Consider the following 20,886-nt stretch of genomic DNA (forward strand, 5'->3'; position numbering starts at 1 on the left):
GTGACAAAACAGGAAATTGTAACAACTGGAAAGATGGGTGTGGAAGTGTTGTAGGTTGTACGGGATTGGAGGAGAGGACTGATTAGCCTGGCTTTATCCCGTCTGGGCCAGATGGTGCACTAGGCTTACCTGTGCCTCGGCCTCTCTAAGCCTTGTCCCGGCCATGCTTCGAACATCACATCCTGCTCAGAGCACAAGACAAAACGTTTTTCCACACCGAGGAAGATCTAACGTGGAGTTTGGGTGAGTTCCAGTCTCAAACTAGGGCCATGTTGGGCCTAGTTCTACTATAATATCTTTTTAACACCTACTGTACTTTTAATCAATTTTTACACATGGCAGCAAATGTAATGTAATTAGCATAGTGATATAAAGTGCTAAGGTTGCAGTCGATACCTAGCTATACCTAATATACCTAATTATTGCTATTGCACTGTGTCTATATTTTGCATGATTGAAAAACATAACGTTGGATCTTTTTGATAAAAATGGCCTTTCGCTTTTGGGTTTAAAATTCTGGCATTTATGTAAGAGAGTAGTTTATTTGTATGGAAATGTCAATACTTAAAAAGGATTTGCAAACAGGCCCAGAAACTGCCAATTTAAACTAAATGTTTTTATATTTTAATATTGTTTAAACATAATTTTGTTGCAGATAAGATCATATACATGCTAAAGGTTGTTAAAGTAGTTAGTCATGTAACAGCATTCACACACTTGGACAAAACAGGTTTATTATTGTTTTTAATATTCCGTCTCACATTTTTTATAGACGTCTTTTGGTGGACTCAAATGTGGGGTGTCAGCATGACTCTTCGAACCTTGAAAGTAGCGGCACTTCTGCTGCTGTCGGTGCATCTCCTGCATGCATCTGCCCTGCCGGCTGCATCTTCCTATGAGTTTACCGCATACAGGATGCAGCAATACAACTTACATCAGGACAAACATGGTAACACACAATAGTTCACACAAAAATTACAGTTCTGTCATTAATTCTCATATTTAGACAGATTTTCTGTTCTCTGCTGAACACAAAAGGAGATATTGAAGAAGGAAGAAAGTTTTGGTGCCCATTAAATTACACTGTAACGCACTGGGAAAAAACACTGGAACATTTATCAAAATATCTCTATTTACACTACCAGTCAAAAGTTTTTGAACAGTAAGATTTATAATGTTTTTTTGTTTTTTTTTTTAAAAGAAATCTCTTCTGATCACCAAGCCTGAATTTATTTGATTCAAAGTACAACAAAAACAGTATTTTTTAAAAAAAAAAACATTTGTACTATTTAGAATAACTGTTTTTCTTATTTAAATGTAATTTGTTCCTGTAATCAAAGCTAAATTTTTAACATCATTACTCCAGTCTTCAGTGTCACATGATCCTTCAGAAACCATTCTAATATGATGATGATGATGATTATTATTATTATTATTATCAATGTTCAAAACAGTTGAGCATTTTATTCAGGATCCTTTGATGAATAGAAAAATCCAAAGATCAGCATTTATCTGAAAAAAAAAAAAAAAACGAAGCTTTTGTAACATTATACATCATTTTAATTTTTTAGGTTACTTATATATTTAAATGATAAAATAATTATAAACATATCAGTGGCGCATTTACAACAGCACATCATTTGCTAAATTCTTTGCAGACTTTTCCAGTAATAACTGTGTGTGCAAAAAAACAATACCGGTGCAAAGTTTGTAATAACTAATTATTTTATTTTATTTTATATTATTATTTATTTATTTTATTTTTTTATTTTTTTGAAAAAAGCCCTTATGCTCAACAGAGCTATAGTTAATAAAAAATACAGTAAAACAGTATTTTTTTGTGTAATAAATTATTAGTTTTCTTCAGCAAGAATGCATTAAATTGGTCAAAAGTGACAGCAACAGCATATATAATAGTACAAAAAAATTCTGTTTATATTTTTGAACTTTCTGTTCATCAAAGAATCCACATAAATATTAAGCAGCAAATGTTTTTGACATTTTTAATAAAAAGAACCGTTGTTAATATTTGAGCACCAAATCAACATATTAGACTGGAGTTATGGCTGCTAAAAATCCAGCTTTGCCGTCACAGGAATAAATTACATTGTAAAACAGTTATTACGTTGTAAATTACACTGTAAAACAGTTATTTAAAAATGTAATAATATTTCACAGTATTGCTGATTTTACTGTATTTTGTATGAAATAAATGCAGCCTTGATGAGAATAAAAGTCTTCTTGATTTTTTTTAATGACTGGTAAATGGTTTGCAAGTCAAAAGGTATTGTTAATATTACTTTCAGCTTATTTTTTTAATTGAAAATGGAAGAACAAGTCATGCACAATGCAGTGTGGGGCATAGAAAGATATGGTAAAAATAGTAAGAGCAGTATAATAGTATGCAATTCCAAAATCAGCAATAGCCTTTGACTTATTCTAATTTCCTTACAAATTTAAAAGATGTGAAACACCCCACTGGAAAACCACATTTCCTGATTTAATTAAGAATGCACTCATTTGAAAAGGGCACACACTAATTTCATTGTTTCTGTGCAAATGTGTTAATGACATTTAGACTCTGACCTTTGACCCTCAGGTTGCCGTGGAGCTATTGTGGTGGCAGAGGCACGATCTGCTGTGGATACGAGTCTGACTCGCCGCTGTGTGATCATGAAGCTGCCTGATTTCACCACAGAGCGCTACCTAGAGGCCAAAAAGCAGAATGCAGCAGCGGTTTTGATTCTGCTGCCCCAAAACATCTCTTCAGTACCAGAGGATATTGTACAGGTCATTCAGGAACACCTTTCACAGTTATGCACAATTGCACTTGATTTATAGCTGCTGATTCATTGTTTCTTCCAGTAACTGTAGGTTATTTGGAAGTAGATTACATTAGATACCTCTCAATTCCCCAACCTGGTTAGCTAAAGGTCAGAAAATGAATTTCCCCAACCGTCTCTAGGGCTTTATGGTGGCTGAATCTCAGGTCCTGCAGAAGGAGACCCTGATGCCTGTGTATGTGGTCCCAGAGGACGACCAGCTGCTCTGTATGTATGAGGAAGTCACTCAGGCTGCAGCAACTAAGTCTGCTTCTGTACTAGTGAGAGGTGAGAGGGATGCTACCGAGTACCAGCAAAAACAAGTAAAAAAGACAAAATAATGTAAAATTTTGGCTGTAAATGCTGTAGCTACTAAAATGTATTATTATGCAATATAGTATGATATATTTAGCAAAATATATAAAAAATGTATTTTTTAAAATTTGTTTAACATTTTAAGTGATTTGATTGGTTAAAGGTAAAATACAAAATAAAATAAGACAAAATAATGATAACAAAAAATGCCATTGTAAGTGCATGTAAGTAAATGACTTGCAAAAAAAAAATAAAAAATTAGAATGCCACTGTGGATGCCAGTAAGTAATAGATTTGCAAAATAAAATAAAATAATAAAAAGAAGTGAAAAGTGTAAATATATTCCTGTACGTGAATTACTTGCCTAATAAAATAAAATAAAATTAAACTAAATTAAATTAAATTGATCAAATCAAATCAAATCAAAAATTAAATATGTTAGTAAGTGAATGATTTGCCCAATAAAATAAAATAAAATAAAATAATTAAATTAAATATGCCAAAAAATGCCATTGTGGGTGCCAGTAAGTGAATGACTTATGAAATAAAATAAAATAAAATAAAATAAAATTGTTAAAATCAAATCAAAAATTAAATATGCTAGTAAGTGAATGACTTGCCCAATAAAATAAAATAAAATTTTTATAAATTTTATATATACATATAAAATTTTTATATATACATTTTTAACATGAACTTATCTACTCCGTTGTCATAATTTGTTAGTATTACATCAGTGAAACAGGTAAAAGATTTCTGCACTCAAAAAAGGCATTGTTTTTTTATTAACTTTGCATTTATTTGATTTGATTTAAATATTTAAATATATTTTCAAATTGTATTTATTCAGATGGTTTAGAATTAGCACAATTCTTTTAACTGTGTAAACAATTAAATTTATGGACATTATTAAAATATGATAAACAAGCAATATTTAATTAATATGAAATATTCACATTTTTGAATGCTAAATATATAAAGCTGATTATTGTGTATTAAAAACAAGTTCCATTTCTTAGTACTATTACAGAAATCTTACCTTCTGACAAACATGCATGATATGTTTTTTTTTGTTGTTTTTTTCAGATAGTTAGATTAAAACTCCAGATGGAGTCCAAATGGATAGAAATTATACATGCAATATGAATACATAAATCTTAAAAGATTTTATGCCTACATTTAGTTTGAGTGTACTAAGTGCTAAGCAGATTTTCTGTAAATTCTAAGCCATGTGAATCACCTTTATTTTTTTCTCAGTTCTCCGTAGTATCATCACCGCCACCGCTTTTCAAATATTAGTAAGCAACAACTCCCCCATCAAGCCTATTACTGATACCACCATCAATACTTTGGAGGTGAGAACGACAGCAGGCCACACATAGCAACTCAATCCTTTTCTGTACGACGTAATAGTGCTATAATTAAACCTGACAGTCAACTCGATTTATTGCTTCATTTCAAGGGAGTACTTCCTGGAGCTGGAGAAGACCCACCCACTATTGTAATTACGGCCCATTATGACTCGTTCGGTCTTGCTCCTGTAAGTCACCCTCATTTATGTCCACACACACACACACACACACAGAGATCAACTAGATTGAAGGAACCTTTTTCAGTGTGTATTAATAAATGCTTAATCATTTTTGGTCACATAATACATCACACTGCCCTCAAACATGACTTGGAATGATTAATGTATGTTGTCAATTGGCATGGTTCACTTGCTGTGGGAACTGACCTTTTCAAACACCTTGGTCAGAAATATAATAAAACATATTCACATAGCCAGCCTCTCAAAGCTCACCAGTGAAGATTGTATTGAATTTAGAAACTATACCAGAATGAATGACTCTCATGACACATTTTAGTGAATCAGAAACACAAGTTTGGTCTTCGTACAAATGACTATTAAGAGCACGTACTTTTAAGTGAATCAAAACCGCAAAGAGTTACCAATGTAGTCCAATTTTAAAATGAATGACTCTTATGAACTGGTTCTTTTTAGTGAATCAGTAACATACAGTTTAACCAGTATAGTCTGATTCCTGAACGAATGACTCTTATCAGTTTGTACTTTTTAGTGAATTACAACTAAATTAATTATTACTCTTATAAATTAGTTCTTTTTATAGAATCATATCCATGCAGCACAATTAGTTTAGTCAAACAGATTTCATAACCAGTCAAAAGTTTTTGGACAGTAGGAGTTTTTTTTTAAAGTCTCTTCTCCTCACCAAGCTTGCATTTATTTGATCCAAAGTGCAGCAAAAACAGTAAAATTTGGAAATATTTGTATTATTTAAAATAAATGCTTTCTATTTTAATATGTTTTAAAATGTAATTTATTCTTGTGATTTCAACTGAATTTTAGCATCATTACTCCAGTCACATGATCCTTCAGACATCATTGTAATATTCTGATTTGCTGCTCAAAAAACATTTATTATTATTATTATTATGTTGAAAACAGCTGAGTAGAATTTTTTCAGGTTTCTTTGATGAATACAAAGTCCAGAAGAACAACATTTATCTGAAATAGAACTTTTTTGTAACATTATAAATGTCTTTTTCATCACTTTTGATCAATTTGAAGCATCCTTGCTAAATAAAAGTATTAATTTAGATAATTTCTTTCCCGAAAAAATAAAATTAAATAAAGAAATAATATTGACTCCAAGCTTTTGAATGGTATAGTGTATAATGTTAGAAAAGCTTTTATTTCAGATAAATGCTGATCTTTGGATCTTTCTATTAATCAAAGAATCCTGAAAAATGTACTCAATTGTTTTAAATATTGATAATAATTAAAATAAAAAATGTTTCTTGAACACCAAATCAGCATATTAAATTTCTGAAGGATCATGTAACACTGAAGATTGGAGTAATGATGCTAAAAATGTAGCTTTGATCACAGGAATAAATTACATTTTAAAATATATTCAAATAGAAAGCAGTTATTTTAAATAGTAAAAATATTTCAAAATGTTACTGTTTTTGTTGTACTTTGGATCAAGTAAATGCAGGCTTGGTGAGCAGAAGAGACTTCTTTAAAAAACATAAAAAATCCTACTGTTCAAAAACTTTTGACTGGTAGTGTAGTTTGTCTAAATGCTCTTAAACGTTATTGGAACTGAAAAGAAACCAGAATCTTCAAGAAGAACCAAAACTTATGACCATATGATTTATGCATTGCTGAAATCTTTAAGTTTGAAGTACCTGTAATTATGCTGTGGTAATCTTATAATCACAGCAAAGCATTTAATTACTACTGTGTTTTACTGGTTCAGATTGTAAAATGTTCCCACTGGTAATAATGAGTTTTACAGTCACCACCTGGTAGATCACATCCACTGGTGCTTCATAAAGTGAAAGCAATGTTCTTAGCTGGATTTTAGCATATCATTAATAGTCTTCTTTGTCTAAAAGAATAGAAATACTTTTGTTATTTTCTCGAAGTACATGATTTTTTTCTTTTTATTTTAGTGTGTATTATCAGATTGTATGTGTGAGTGATCTGTGTATGTGTTTTTAGTGGCTGGCGTATGGTGCGGATTCAAATGGCAGTGGCGTCACTGTTCTTCTCGAGCTGGTTCGACTCTTTCATCATCTCTACAGCAACCCACGAAGCCAGGCTCCGTAAGTTCTTTCTGTATTTTTTAAATAAAAATGTCTGTGTGGCAACATGAACACAATAGCTTGCATTAGCTAATTCATATTCGATCATAAGAATTTACATTTGGGTTCTTTTTTCTTTCAGGTACCACCTTTTATTCTCCCTGACTGGTGGTGGTAAATATAACTTCATGGGCACCAAGCGTTGGCTGGAGGAAAATATGGACCATGTAGGTGCGTAAATTATTGCCAAAATGTTTTCTTGACACATATTTTCTCCCCAGTCAAAACATTGTCTAAGTATTACATTCGATCAAAGATACACTCTTAAAAATAAAGAACTTTTCCATTCAACAAAAGGTTCTTTATAGCAGAAAAAGGTTCTTTAGATTTTTATAATGTTCTTTATGCTAAGAATTTTTTTTTTTTTAAAAGGAACCCCGGGTATTAAGACTTGTATGGCTTAAAATAACCTACATGATGTCTCTTACTGAAATATGTAGTAGAAAACCCATTAAAGACTTGCGTTATTTAAAAAATCCACATCGTTTTATACATATTTTGGACTATGGGAGGTGCCATTATGACGTGAAATAGTTGCACTCGGTGAGCTACTGGCGCTACCTGTTACTATTTTTACCACAACCCAAAATACAATACTAATACAATGACCAAAGCTGCAGATAGAGCTTATAGGTGGCAATAGATACAAGCGTAGACTTAAGCCAATTGATTTTTCCCCACGAGGAGTTTAAATGCCCCAGATATCGAGTGAAATCCGTGCTTAGAAACTTCTTCAGTGGCTTCGCGTTGGTACGTAGGATGGCATCTAGCGTTTCTTGTCTCTGCCGTTTGTAAGCTCTTTCAATAGCTGTGGTCTACTAAAAGCCTCAGAGGCATAAGGGCTCAAGTGGAAAGCACAAAGACTTAGGTCTTTAAGAGGTTTTATTCGTCCACAGGCATCCTCCCATTCTTTTCTCCTCTTCTTATCGCAAGGAATAACAGTGAAGACTTGCATTGCTTCTCTTGTTGCCCTTTGACTGAAGGACTTCAAGGGTTTTCTACTACATATTTCAGTGAGAGACATCATTTACGTTATATTAAAGGGTTACTCCACCCCAAAATGAAAATTTTGTCATTAAACCCATGTTGTTCCAAACTTGAAAAAGCTTTGTTTGTCTTTAGAACACAATTTAAGATATTTTGGATGAAAACCCGGACCGACCACTGACCACTAAGTAACCCTTTAAGCCATACACATCTTAATACCCAGGGTTTCCTTTGCAAACTGATCACTGAAAGGTTCTTTGGGAACCAAAAATGGGTCACATCACAGCGAAAACCGTCTTTTGCAATCTTTATTTTTAAGAGTATAAGAATTATGAGCCCTCATTCAATAAAAACACCAAAGTTCACAGTCTGGATCTTTCTTTGCAGAATCCAGCCTTTTGCATGACAATGTGGCATTTGTTCTGTGTCTTGACTCTCTCGGCACTGGAGACGAGCTTTTCCTGCATGTTTCACGACCACCTAAATCTGGAACACCTCAGTACAGCTTCATTCAGCAACTGGAGCAGGTTAGGTTGAATTGCAGAGTTGTATTCCATCGTTTTCCATGAAAATACTGTTTTAAACTTAAACATTGATTGTCAGTTGTGACCCTCTTATTCGTATTTTCCTTTCTGTCTTTTCAGATCATTTCTGCCAGGTTCCCCTGGGTGAGATTTGGAACTGTCCATAAGAAGATCAACCTGCAGGAAGCCACCGTGGCTTGGGAGCATGAGCGCTATGGAATGAAACGTATCCCAGGATTCACTCTGTCGCACATTGAGAACCCTAAATCAGAGCTGAGAGGATCTATCCTGGACACCATGTGAGAAAAACCTACCAAATCTTTCAAAAGTTTTGAAAGCTCCATTTTGGAACATCTGCCAGAAGTAGTCAATGAATTAGCCACGCCCCCTTTATTAAAACTTCACCCCATGAAGATAAAAAATAGCATTCTTGCATTACAAATTAAAGGGATAGTTCACCCAAAAATGAAAATTCTGTCATTAATCACCCTCATGTCGTTCCAAACCCGTGACATTCGTTCATCTTTGGAACAGAGTAGATGAACGAAGTAATATGATGCATTTCCAAAGGAAACTGGATATTCAACTACAAAAAGATAACGTAAATAGGGTTTACTTAAAATCCCGTATTTTATTAATTGGATCCAGAAAGTGTTATTGTAGTTTTAATATAGTTCAGGTATTTTTTCATTTATTTTATGTAGTTTTTTTTTTTTTTTTTTTTTCATTTTATCTTCCCTTGGTTACTTTAGTTTTTGTATTTTCTGGATTCTACATTCAGTGTATTTACTTTGTATATTAGTTTTATATTTTTTATTTTTTTTTATTTTAATATAATTTTTATTTTTACATTTTATCTTCCCTTGGTTTTGTACTCTCCAGTTTCTACATTCAGTGTATTAATTTTTATTAATTTTATATTTTTGTTTTATTTATTTTATTTTATTTAAATGTAGTTTTTATTTTTCTATTTTATGTACCTTTGGTTACTTGACTTTTTGTATTTTCCAGTTTCTACTTTAAGTGTATTAAATTTGTATATTTAATTTAATTTAATTTAATTTTAGCTTTTATTTTTTCCCTTTTTATCATCTTATCTTTTATCTTGGTTAATTTAGTTTTTGTATTTTCCGGTTTCAAATTCAGTGTAATAACTTTGTATATTTTTATTTTACATTATTTTATTTTAATTTAAATATATTTTTTATTTTTCCATTTTATTTTCCATTTAATCTATCAAATTAAGATATTTCAGATGAAATCCATCGGCGCCGATAGCCTTGTGGGGAGCGTGCTGACATACAGTGCTGAAAAGAAATCAGAGACGTTCAAACATTTCTGGGCCTTAAATGTGTTAGTTGCGTTGCTGTGCAGGGGTCAGAAAGCTCTCGGATTTCAAAAATAACGTAATATGTGTTCCAAAGATGATCAAAGGTTTGAAACAACATGAGGGTGATTAATTAATAACAGAATTTTCATATTTGTGTGACCTATCCTTTTAACAACTAACATCTGTTTAAGCTGAAAATGGTATGAACTTGAGTAACCCATTTAAACTAATGTGAACAAAGCTGAACAAAGATTCAAAGTGTGGCCTACAGTCTCTTTTTTGCAACTAATTTAGTAAAATTTGTCAGATTTTATGTACATTTTCCAATGACATTCCATAAAAATCTTCTTTTGGAGATTCTATCCAATGCAGCTCTGTTATAGCAGACATTTCAGAATACATTTTAAATGATAGATGCACCGTATGAGATCTCATTGTTATTTCTGTACATTCAGGGCACAGGTGGACATCAGGAAACTCAAGCGGAACGCCGTTATCGTTGCTGAGTCCTTGGCAAGATTCATGTACAATCTTTCAGACAAGGTGAGGAAAACATTTGAAGCGTCTCGCCAAATTTAAATGTTCACTTTAACCTTGAAAGCACACACAGACCACTTTTGTCTTTGTTTCCACTTTTCATTATATACTACTTTTTTATTTCTGTAGGGCTCCGCTAAGGACATGCAGGTTTTCAAGGGCAGTTTGGTAATATATTTTTTTCTCCTCTGTTGTTTGTTTTATCAGGCTAAAGATAGTAAAGAAGTCTGTACTGTTACTTTTGATGAATTTAATGCTTTCTTGCTAAAAAATTACTGACCCAAACTTTTGAACCTCATTAAGGAAACCTTAAACTGTGTTGTGTAGGATGTTCAAGACAGCCGTTTGTCTGCACTGATGACCATGATAACGTCTGTTCCACGAGCCGTTCAGCTGATGGACAGAGAGCCAGAACACGCACTCCTGATCAGCAGCCTGGAGCAAGAGTTCAAACACTATCTACAGCAGGTCCACAGACACACGTTCCACTCGGACCGAAGGTACGCACGCACGGACACGGCCAAAATGTCTCACCTCATCAATGGCCTGAAGCACGACTTCAAAAGATGCAGATTTCAAATACGCATACATTCACAGAGCCAGAATTTATTTTTCTTTTTACATTGCCTGTAGCAAGTTCAAACAATGTTTACCAACACACTTTCTGAAACCAGCGCAGAGTACAGTTCACCTCTCCCAAATGAAGCGGACAAGGAGGTGGGCTAAACTATGTCAGTGACACCTGACTTTATTACAAATAACGCACATTTCGTTCAAAATATTACTTTGAAAAAAAAAAAGAGAAAAAAAATTATAAACACAGACCAATAAGTTGCACTTTTTTTATTTATTTAATTGTATGAAATTGCTAATAAAAATAGGTAATAAAAAACGATTATGATGTGGAGGTGAATTGGTTTAGTCTTGATTTCTGGTCGTGAGGGGATGGGAAATCTGTTGATTGTCGATTACAAAGTAAACACAGCGATGGAGAGAAAAAGGCCAAAGCTGTCAGGTGCCCAATTTAGGAAAAAAAGAAAAGAAGATGAGGAGAAACGGGCAAAAGATAAAGGTATGCAACAATGTTCTCTCTGTATGATTAAGGTATTCATGTCATTATGTTAATTAGTGGTATAACGTTAACTCTTAGGTTTGTTAGCCTTCTTGCTTATGATGCTTGCTATGCTTACCTTGCTAAAAAAAAACACAATAAAAGCCTAATATACAAACCATCACAGAAATTCTAATGGTTTCTATTAAATAGCATTATGAACCATTAACTTTTTCCAGTGAAACTATTACAAAATTCCTTATTGTAGTGTGTTTTGGACACTTTTCCAATAGGATTTACCATCCCACCCACCAATAGAATCCATCATATACCAGCAGACACTGTTATACTTACCATTAAAACCAATACAATTCCCATTATAACCATTAAATCCATTACATTTTCTATTATTTTTGGGCAGGGTTCTATTGTTTTTTCAGCAGTGTATACAACATGAGATCTAATTAAATTTAACCACAAAATTATGCTTTGCAACAAAACTGTGGGGCGCCAGGAGGGAGTCTCGCCCGGGGAGCAATTCAGTGTAGAACCGCCACTGCTCACACCCACCCAAACACACACACAGAGATACAGACATTAAACCTGTTTTGTCTGACTTTTATAGGGATCCTGAAATCACATTCTTTGATCAAATGAAACAACCAATGATGATGTACAGGTGAGTCTTCTCGTTGTTTTGAGGCAAAGCTGAAAGATAATGTAAATAGGGTTTACTTAAAATCCCTTATGGTACCAATTGGATCCAGAAAATGTTATTGTAGTTTTAATATAGATTTTATTTTATTTTATTAGATTTTTTTTTCCATTTTATCTTGCCTTTGTTCCTTTAGTTTTTGTATTTCTCGTTTTCTACATTCAGTGTTAATTACTTTGTATATTAGTTTTATATTTTTATTTTATTTTATTTTATTATTTATTTTATTTTATATTTTATTTAAATGTAGTTTTTATTTTATTTAAATGTAGTTTTTATTTTTCCATTTTACCTACCCTTGGTTACTTTAGTTTTTGTATGTTCCGGTTTCTAAGTTCAGTGTAATAACTTTGTATATTAGTTTTATATTTTCGTTTTATTTTATTTTATTATAATTTTTTATTTTTATTTTATTTTAATGTAGTTTTAATTTTTCTAGTTTATCTTCCCTTGGTAACTTTAGTTTTGTATTTTCTAGTTTCTACATTCATTGTATTAACTTTGTATTTTAGCTCTATATATTTATTTTATTTTATTTTATTGTATATTTCATTTTATTTTAATGTATTTTTTTTCCATTTTATCTTCCGTTGGTTACTTGAGTGTTTTGTATTTTCCAGTTTCTACATTCAGTTTATTAACTTATATATATTATGTATATTAGTTCTGTATTTTTATTTTATTATATTTTGTTCGTTTTAAAAATAAACCATATTAAAAACTAAAAATAATTTTTATATTAAATAATTTAAAAATGAAAATGTGTAGTATCTATTTATTTATTTATTTATTTATTTTTTATTTCTCGTTTCCATTGTACAATTCACTTTTTTTTAGGGTGAAGCCTGCCGCCTTTGACCTGTTTTTGGGTGGCTGTATAGCTGGATACCTTGGAATAGTTTATTATGCAATCCAGGTGAGCCGTGGGTAATGTATACCGAACTAATTAGAGAGCTGGGGTCAGTACACTAATTTTACCAAATGAAAGTCTATCAGTAATCTGAATCTGTAATCCCATGTTTCTTTAATATGTGGTTTGGTTAATTTGTTTTAATCATATCTTTTTGTTTGCAGAACTTTGGCAATGTCTACACTAAATTAAAAGCAACTGTGAAAGCCAAGCATCAGTAAACTTGAGTAAAGGAGACACATCAAAGAACCGGTGCACAGAGACGTCTACAAGATGGTCAATGCTATACCTGTGAGGACTGAAAACTTCTGGAATTCATGTCTAGAATTTAAAGTGGCTACCTTGGTGTTTTATAATTCCTTTGCAGTCTCTTCTGTTTCTGTTTGATTCCTTTTTTTAAATTAAAGATCACCTCTCTCTTTTAGAACTGGCTACTTTACAAAAATCCTTCTGGAACTTTATGTTTACACTTTGGTCACTGAAAGGAAAGAGACTAAATTAGATGATTACCCATGTAAATTTGATATGTCGCGAGTAGAATGGAATTCATGGATAAGTTATGAGTCACTTAAAAAGGAACCTGATGCCAAGTAAGAGTGAGTGGACCTGTGGCCTATATGTAGTGGAATTATAGTCACTGAACACCTATATGAAAGAGAAGCTTATGAGTTTCAGCTGATAATGTTTCAAAGATAAATACACATTTTTTTTGCTAAAGGAATGGTTCATGCAAAAATGCAAAATTTACCCTCAAGCCATTTAATATGTAAACGCATTTGTTTTTTAATCAGATCAGATGTGGAGAAGTTTAGCATTACATCACTTGCTCACCAATGGATCCTCTGCAGTGAATGGGTGCCGTCAGAATGAGAGTTCAAACAGCTGATAAAAACATCACAATAATCCACAAGTAATCCAAACAACTCCAGTTCATCAGTTAATGTCTTATGAAGCAGAAAGCTGTCTTTGTAATAAACAAATCGATCATAAACTTCCAATCATTGCTTTTTTGCTAGAGTTCTGTATTCATAATAGTGCTTTCTGCAGTGAAAAAGTCATTGCGTCTCAATCAGGAGAAAAAAATCCACAGGTCAAGCACTGTTTAGAAGTGAAATCAATCCGAAACGGTTCTAAACAAATATGTCGGTGGATTTTATTATCATTACTAACTGATTTTTTGGCCAGAAATGCCTTAATGATGACTTTGTTTCTTACAAACACATTTTTTCACTTCACATGATGTTAATTGTTGCACTGTGGTCATGTGGATTGTTGTGATGTTTTTCTATTGCCTGGACTTTTATTTTGACGGCACCCATAGGTTATTTTTCTATGTGAGTGATTATTAAAAAAGTAGAACTTGACAGAAACCGCCCTTCAGACTAATTTCAAGTTATTAATTATGTATGGGAGGTTTTTCCCTGTGGAACTATCTGAGTAACCTCAAAGCTGTCCTGTGCATAATAGGTCGCTGACGGCATATTTGATTTACTTGTGTTGGCACAGCCATGGAGAGTATTTTGTGGTGCTGACAGTGACTGTGGCTAAGTGCCAAATGCTCAGTTAAGTGATGACTCTCTTGATTATCTCTTATGAATGAAGAAGTCCTTTCATTCATATAGGATTAGTCACTCATTACTGTCATCCACAATATTATATCTACTATGATGACATGAGCAAGTTCCCCTAGTGTATCATATTGTTATACTCTACTGTGGAGTTTAATGAACATTAACATTCTGAAGTAATGGCTAACGGAAGTAGTAGTATGAGTCTTAGTAGTATGATTCATTCATAAAGAAAGGGAAATTTACTTATGTTCAGCAATTCTTGAATGCAGATTATTCAAAGATCAACAAAAAGCACTGTTGAAAAGTTTGGGGTCAGTAAGGAGTTTTTTTGTTTTAGTATTTCTGAAGGATCATGTGACACTGAGGATGCAGAAAATTCAGCTTTGCCATCACAGGAATAAATTACATTTAAAAGATATTAAAATAGAAAAACAGATTTTTTTCTTTCTTTTTTAAAACTTTTTTTCTATGTATACACCATCAAAGTTTTTGAACAGTAAACTTTTTAATGTTTTTTAAAGAAGTCTCTTCTGCTCAACAAGCCTGCATTTATTGGATTCAAAGTACAGCAAAAACAGTAATAAAAAAAAAAAACATTTTAAAATTATTCTTTTCTATTTGAATATATTTTAAAATTTAATTAATTAATTAATTATTTATTTTCATTTTATCTTCCTTTGGCTACTTTAGGTTTTGTATCTATATTCTATATTGATAATAATAATAACAATAATAAAAAATGTTTTCTGAACAGCAAATCAGCATATTAGAATGATTTCTGAAGGATCATGTGACACTGAAGACTGGAGTAATGATGCTGAAAATGTATCTTTGATCACAGGAATAAATTACATTTTAAAATATATTCAAATAGAAAACAGTTATTTCAAATAGTAAAAATATTTCGAAAATTTTAGTTTTTGCTATACTGATTCAAATAAATGCAGGCTTGGTGAGCAGAAGAGACTTCTTTAAAAAACATAACTGTTCAAAAAATTTTGACAGGTAGTGTATTAGTCTTAAAAGTAACACTCTGCACATCTCTGTGCTTTCCAGCTCTATTTCTGGCATTTGTCCAGACCAACAAACAGATCTCACCTCATCTGTTTAACTCTCAGTCAGGCCCCGGTGAACAGGGGCCACAAAAGACACACAGGATCTAAGGATTGAATTATTGATCGCTGGCTGAGGGGGGGAATGAAACCTGGGGCGGCCAATCCTGGTGACAGACGGATATCTATGCAGATTATTCAGTTGCCAGCTCTCTTTTTCTCTCTTCAGTGGAGCGTGTAATACAGAACAGGACCAAAACGCCAGAATGACATCATATATGATTGCTTAGGATGTGCTTTGTGTGTACTACAATTTCAAATGTGATTTTAACCTTTTGTTTGATCTCAAAATAAGTCACTGACAGCCAAAACATGGACAAAAAATAGCAGAGTGATAAAAGGAGAGCAGAAAGAAGCATGCTGTCATCATTTATGAGTAAACAACTGTAGAATTTTCATTTTTGAGTCAATCCGAATACTCCATGGAAAGATGAAAGAACTGAGGGATTAAGATACAGAAGAGAGGAAGAGGAGCATGACAGCGCTAGAGCAGAGGCGCTGAAGAGAGGGAGGGAGTGAGCTAGGGTTGATGAGTCAAGGAGCTGTAGACACACTCTTACCGTACACAGGGGAAATGGGTCCACAGGTACACTTCAGCAGCACTTACTCAGAGGAGTTCAGTTGCCCGGCTCGGGTCAAACCTGCCCGGCCCAGACCGTCCTCTGCGTATCGGAGGAACAATCCTCATCCAAGGCCGGTAAGAGCTACCTGAAACATTACAGCAAATGATTACCACCACAAATACGAGCTTTATATACTGTATATTTGATCTGAGGTCGGACAGTTTTCTTAAAAGTCTTTTAAAGGCTGCATTTGTTTGGTAAAAAATGCAGATAAAAAAGTAAAATTGTGAAATATTATTGTCATTTAAAATAAGTATTTTCTATTTTGATACATGTTAAAATGTAATTTATTCCTGTGTTGATAAAACTGAATTTTCCAGTCTTCAGTGTCACATGATTTTTTAGAAATCATTCTAATATGCTGATTTGCTGCTTAAGAAACATTTCTTATTATTAATGTTGTAAACAGTTGCGAACATATACATTTTGATGAATAAAAGTTTAAAAGAACAGCATTTATTTAGTATAATATACACTACCATAAAAATTTTATTTTTTTTAGAGACGTCTCTTTTGCTCACCAAGCCTGCATTTATTTGATCTAAAGTACAGCAAAACAGTAAAATTTTGAAATATTTTTACTATTTAAAATAACTTTTCTCTATTTGAATATATTTTAAAATGCAATTTATTTCCTGTGATTTTAAGCAGAATTTTTAGTATCATGATTCCAGTCACATGACCCTTCAGAAATCAATCTAATATTCTGATTTGCTGCTCAAAAAAGCATTATTATTATGTTGAAAACAGCTAAGTAGATTTTTTTCAAGTTTCTTTGATGAATAGAACACTCAGAAGAACAGCATTTATCTGAAATAGAAATGTATAATGTTTTGTAACATTATAAATGTCTTTATCATCACTTTTGATCAATTTAAAGCATCCTTGCTTAATAAAAGTATCAATTTCTATATTTGCTTTCCCCCCCAAAAAGAAAAAAAAAAAAAAAAATTCATAAAAATCACAGGAATAAATTACATTTTAAAATATTTTCAAATAGAGTTATTTTAAATAGTAAAAATATTTCACTATATTATTGATTTTGCTGTATTTTAGATCAAATAAATGCTGGCTTGGTGAGCACAAGAGATTTCTTCAAAAAACATTAAATATCTTACTGTTCAAAAACTTTTGACTGGTGGTGTAAATCTTTATACACCATTGATACATTTAATGTGTCATTGCATTCGAATTTAAAATAAAGTTCTTGATGGTATCAGAGAAATGATATATTACAAATCTTTTTAGAATATTTTATATGGCGATATAGGACGATTTTTAAGTTGAGGGAGAACATGAGATGGGAGTTTTTCGACATACCCTAACTGTCATGAACCAGAACAAAAACAAGCAAGACAAGATGAGCGTTTGACATTAAAAAAGTATATAAACTGTATTATTTTTTATGAAAATAACCAATCGTTATGCTAGATAAGACCCTTCTTCCTTAGCTGGGATCGTTTGAAGCCACATTTAAACTGTATTTTGGAAGTTCAAACTCGGGGCACCATATCAGTCTATTATATGGAGAAAAATCCAAATGTTTTCCTCAAAAAACTGAATTTCTTTACGACTGAAGAAAGAAAGACATAAACATCTTGGATGACAAAGGGGTGAGTAAATTATCTGTAAACTGTTGTTTTGGAAGTGAAATGTAATGTAGCTCCTAAGGTGTGTTACATCCATTATTTACTTGGTTTGCATTTTGTGAGGTGTTTGTTTGCGTTCCCTCGATTAGCATTATATTATTGCTAACGTGTTAGCTCTATGAGCAAAACAACATAGTTAAAAAGCAATACTGAGGTAAGGAAAGCACTGTAAACAACAGCGAACATTTTTCAATTAACTTGATTTTAACTGCCCTGACAAACCATTAATAATTCACCAGCCTGGAAAGCATTGTAGCCACTTGATTCTGCAAAACAACCTACATGCGGGGGGCCTTGTTGTACAGGAGGCTCCGGTTACACTGTTTCCAAACCGCTGAACAGGGATCGGAGGTTGGGATCGACTCTCACTATGTTAGCAAAACAATCTAACCTCTGCTGGGTCAGTGTTACAGGCTATTAAGTGGCACTTAGGGTTGGTTTTCTGAATCCCTTTTGCCACCCAGGACTTCCTGATGCCAAGAACGCTGCAGACAGGATACGGCTCACGGAAATACTTTCAGACAACGACTCCCCCTACCTCTTTTCTACCTCCAGTCAGACACATATCAGTCCAGTATCCAGGTATCAATACAGTCTGTCACTACAGCTGAGGCTGAGTCATTTAAATCATGATTGCTGATCAAATCAGTGTAGTAGTTGCATGTATTTAAGTTCTCCAGACGAATATATAAAGTAGGCTATCCAACTTTTTCTTCCCGTTAGAGTGGGTTAAGGCTAGAAGGGATACAGCTCTAACTACTGGGTATGCGCACATCAATCTAACATTATTTTTGTCACACTGTACAACGATAATACTGTTTTTGTATATAGTAAGAGCTAAGTTTAGGGTTGGGGTAGGTGTAGACGTTAAAAAAAACAATGTAATAGGTAGAACAATTCATTTCATTGTTAGTTTCCGGTCGGAGCTGTATCCCTTAGAGTGGACGTGGCCATTTGTACACGTTATGGGTCTGGCTTCCGGTCTCATTGCATCCAGCTATTATAACAGCTCGTTTTGCTGCTTGATATTGCAAATTGGTATGTCTTACCGTATTATTTTAATGTATTATGTTAATTATAAGCACACGTTTGTAGTACAGTTTTACCGTTGACTCCACGTTGTTATTTTTCTTGTTATTTCGACCAATGAACCGGAAGTCTAAACCCATAGGCTTACTTCCTCGTTAAAGAAAGGTGGATATTTGCCTGTATTGGGGGATATATATATCAATGTTTTTTATCTTTGTGCTTTGTATTGACCTCAAGATGTGCAAACAGCACATGGAGAGTCGATGCAGAGCTCATCACAAACAGACTCCAAACCACCTGCCGTCTCGTCTGCAGTTTGTACACTGCCACCTGCTGCCTGGCTTCTCAAACCACAACGAACCAGCTTTGCTCATGCAACAATCCCAAATACACAAGGGTAATGCTGTTGCAATTCTATTTGATATACATGAATGATATTCAGAGGTATATATTCAGATCTGCAATGTGTGTTCATTAATAAAATACAATCCAATACCTGAGCATCTGATTTTTCTGAGCACTACACTGTTAGTTTATGAACAGATCATGCTATGATTTTATTCTCAATTTCATATCTGCCATACTTTTTAGGATAATTTCTTCTTTGTACTCAGGAAATATTCAGACACAAATCGTATCAGATCAGCTTGGGACAAACAGATGGACATCATGCCATCTCTAAAACCCTTCAAACACCAGGTTACCCATCATCACAGACCACGCTCAAAATCTACATCTGATTACAGGTATTTTAATCCAAAATCTTGCAATAAATAAATAAGCAAACAAACAAATAAATAGTTTATATTTTAATAATATTTTAAAATTGAATTTATTCATGGGATGATAGTGCAGAATTTTCAGCAGCCATTACTTCAGTGTTTAGAGTCACATGATTCTTAAGAAATCTTTGTAATATGCTGATTTGTTGCTAAAGAAACATTTCTGATTAGACATTAACAATGAATAAATAAATAATATTTAATATTTATAATAATATTTATAATAAAAATATAAAACAAACATTTTTAACATTTATTTTAGTTTATAAATATTTTGTATTTATAATAATAAATATAAAATAATACTTAATAATCCTTAACAATAATACAATATAACTAATTAAATAAATAGTTCATTTTTAATATATTTTACATTTTAATTTAATCCTGTGATAATAAAGCTGAATTTTTAGCAGCCATTACTCCAGTCTTCAAGTGTCACATGATCCTTCAAAAATCATTCTAATATGCTAATTTGGTGCTAAAGAAACATTTCTTATTGAACATTAACAAAAAATAAAATAAAATAAAATAAAAAATAAATAAATATAAAAGTAATACTTAATATTTATAATAATATATACAATAAATATAAAATAAATGTATAAAAAATTTATTTATAATATTTATTTTATATTATAAATATTTTGTATTTATAAAAATAAATATAAAATTAATTCTTAATACTTAATAAAATATAACTAATAAAATAAATAAATATAAAAGTAATACTTAATATTTCTAATAATATATATATCATAATAAATATAAAATAAATATTATAAATGTTTATAAATATTATAAATATTTGTTATTTGTAAAAATAAATATTTATTTTAAAAATAAAATAAATATAAATCCCATTCAGCTAAGAGCAGGCATCAGATTTGCTTTCAAACATATCATAACTTTGTTTTGATCCAGTGCTTTTAATGTAATCATGTCATTCTGCTAAGCTATAAATGTGTGTTTCAGCATAAACATGGCTCTGTTGTAAATGCATCTGAATGTCTCAGATTATCCCTTTTACATCCAGATGTTTTGGTTTGCAGTGAAGGACACAGCTGTTTTCATGTGGTGAAGCCATATAAAGTTGGACACTACATCATCCACCCAGAGTTTGTGTCAGAAGCAAAGCACTACTAACTGTAAACAGTGTTTAGGCATTTTTATAACTAATTTTTTTTTTAATGTCAGTTTGATAATGTCATTTTACAGTGTATTACTATGTGTTTGGAGATCCTGCTTTGGAAA

The 20,886-nt window shown here is 32.3% G+C and overlaps 2 protein-coding genes across 2 annotated transcripts; both read left to right on the top strand.

The window, feature by feature from the left end:
- Nucleotides 1-129: 129 nt before the first annotated feature.
- zgc:109965 (Nicalin-1-like) lies at nt 130-13,351 on the top strand. The gene is made up of 16 exons (XM_051092452.1): nt 130-243; nt 773-949; nt 2,600-2,790; nt 2,966-3,110; nt 4,395-4,492; nt 4,600-4,677; nt 6,670-6,773; nt 6,895-6,983; nt 8,187-8,326; nt 8,444-8,622; nt 10,109-10,196; nt 10,320-10,358; nt 10,518-10,690; nt 11,867-11,920; nt 12,794-12,872; nt 13,031-13,351. The coding sequence occupies exons 2-16, from the start codon at nt 793-795 to the stop codon at nt 13,085-13,087; spliced, it is 1,671 nt and encodes a 556-aa protein (XP_050948409.1). The 5' UTR covers nt 130-243; nt 773-792; the 3' UTR covers nt 13,088-13,351.
- A 2,772-nt stretch (nt 13,352-16,123) lies between these two features.
- LOC127152054 (uncharacterized) lies at nt 16,124-20,790 on the top strand. Its single transcript, XM_051092453.1, has 5 exons — nt 16,124-16,246; nt 18,286-18,403; nt 19,088-19,247; nt 19,465-19,596; nt 20,685-20,790. The coding sequence occupies exons 1-5, from the start codon at nt 16,124-16,126 to the stop codon at nt 20,776-20,778; spliced, it is 627 nt and encodes a 208-aa protein (XP_050948410.1). The 3' UTR covers nt 20,779-20,790.
- Nucleotides 20,791-20,886: the final 96 nt, after the last annotated feature.

The sequence above is a fragment of the Labeo rohita genome, chromosome 21, assembly GCF_022985175.1.
Source record: "Labeo rohita strain BAU-BD-2019 chromosome 21, IGBB_LRoh.1.0, whole genome shotgun sequence".
NCBI classification, from domain to species: Eukaryota; Metazoa; Chordata; class Actinopteri; order Cypriniformes; family Cyprinidae; genus Labeo; species Labeo rohita.

Excerpts from the sequence above, each read along its gene's own strand:
- zgc:109965 (XM_051092452.1), top strand. The coding sequence starts at position 793 with ATGTGGGGTGTCAGCATGACTCTTCGAACCTTGAAAGTAGCGGCACTT. Across the intron at positions 6,774-6,894 it reads AACCCACGAAGCCAGGCTCC|GTACCACCTTTTATTCTCCC; the intron begins GTAAGTTCTTTC and ends TTTTTCTTTCAG. Across the intron at positions 6,984-8,186 it reads GGAAAATATGGACCATGTAG|AATCCAGCCTTTTGCATGAC; the intron begins GTGCGTAAATTA and ends CTTTCTTTGCAG.
- LOC127152054 (XM_051092453.1), top strand. The coding sequence starts at position 16,124 with ATGGGTCCACAGGTACACTTCAGCAGCACTTACTCAGAGGAGTTCAGT. Across the intron at positions 16,247-18,285 it reads ACAATCCTCATCCAAGGCCG|GACTTCCTGATGCCAAGAAC; the intron begins GTAAGAGCTACC and ends TTTGCCACCCAG. Across the intron at positions 18,404-19,087 it reads CATATCAGTCCAGTATCCAG|ATGTGCAAACAGCACATGGA; the intron begins GTATCAATACAG and ends ATTGACCTCAAG.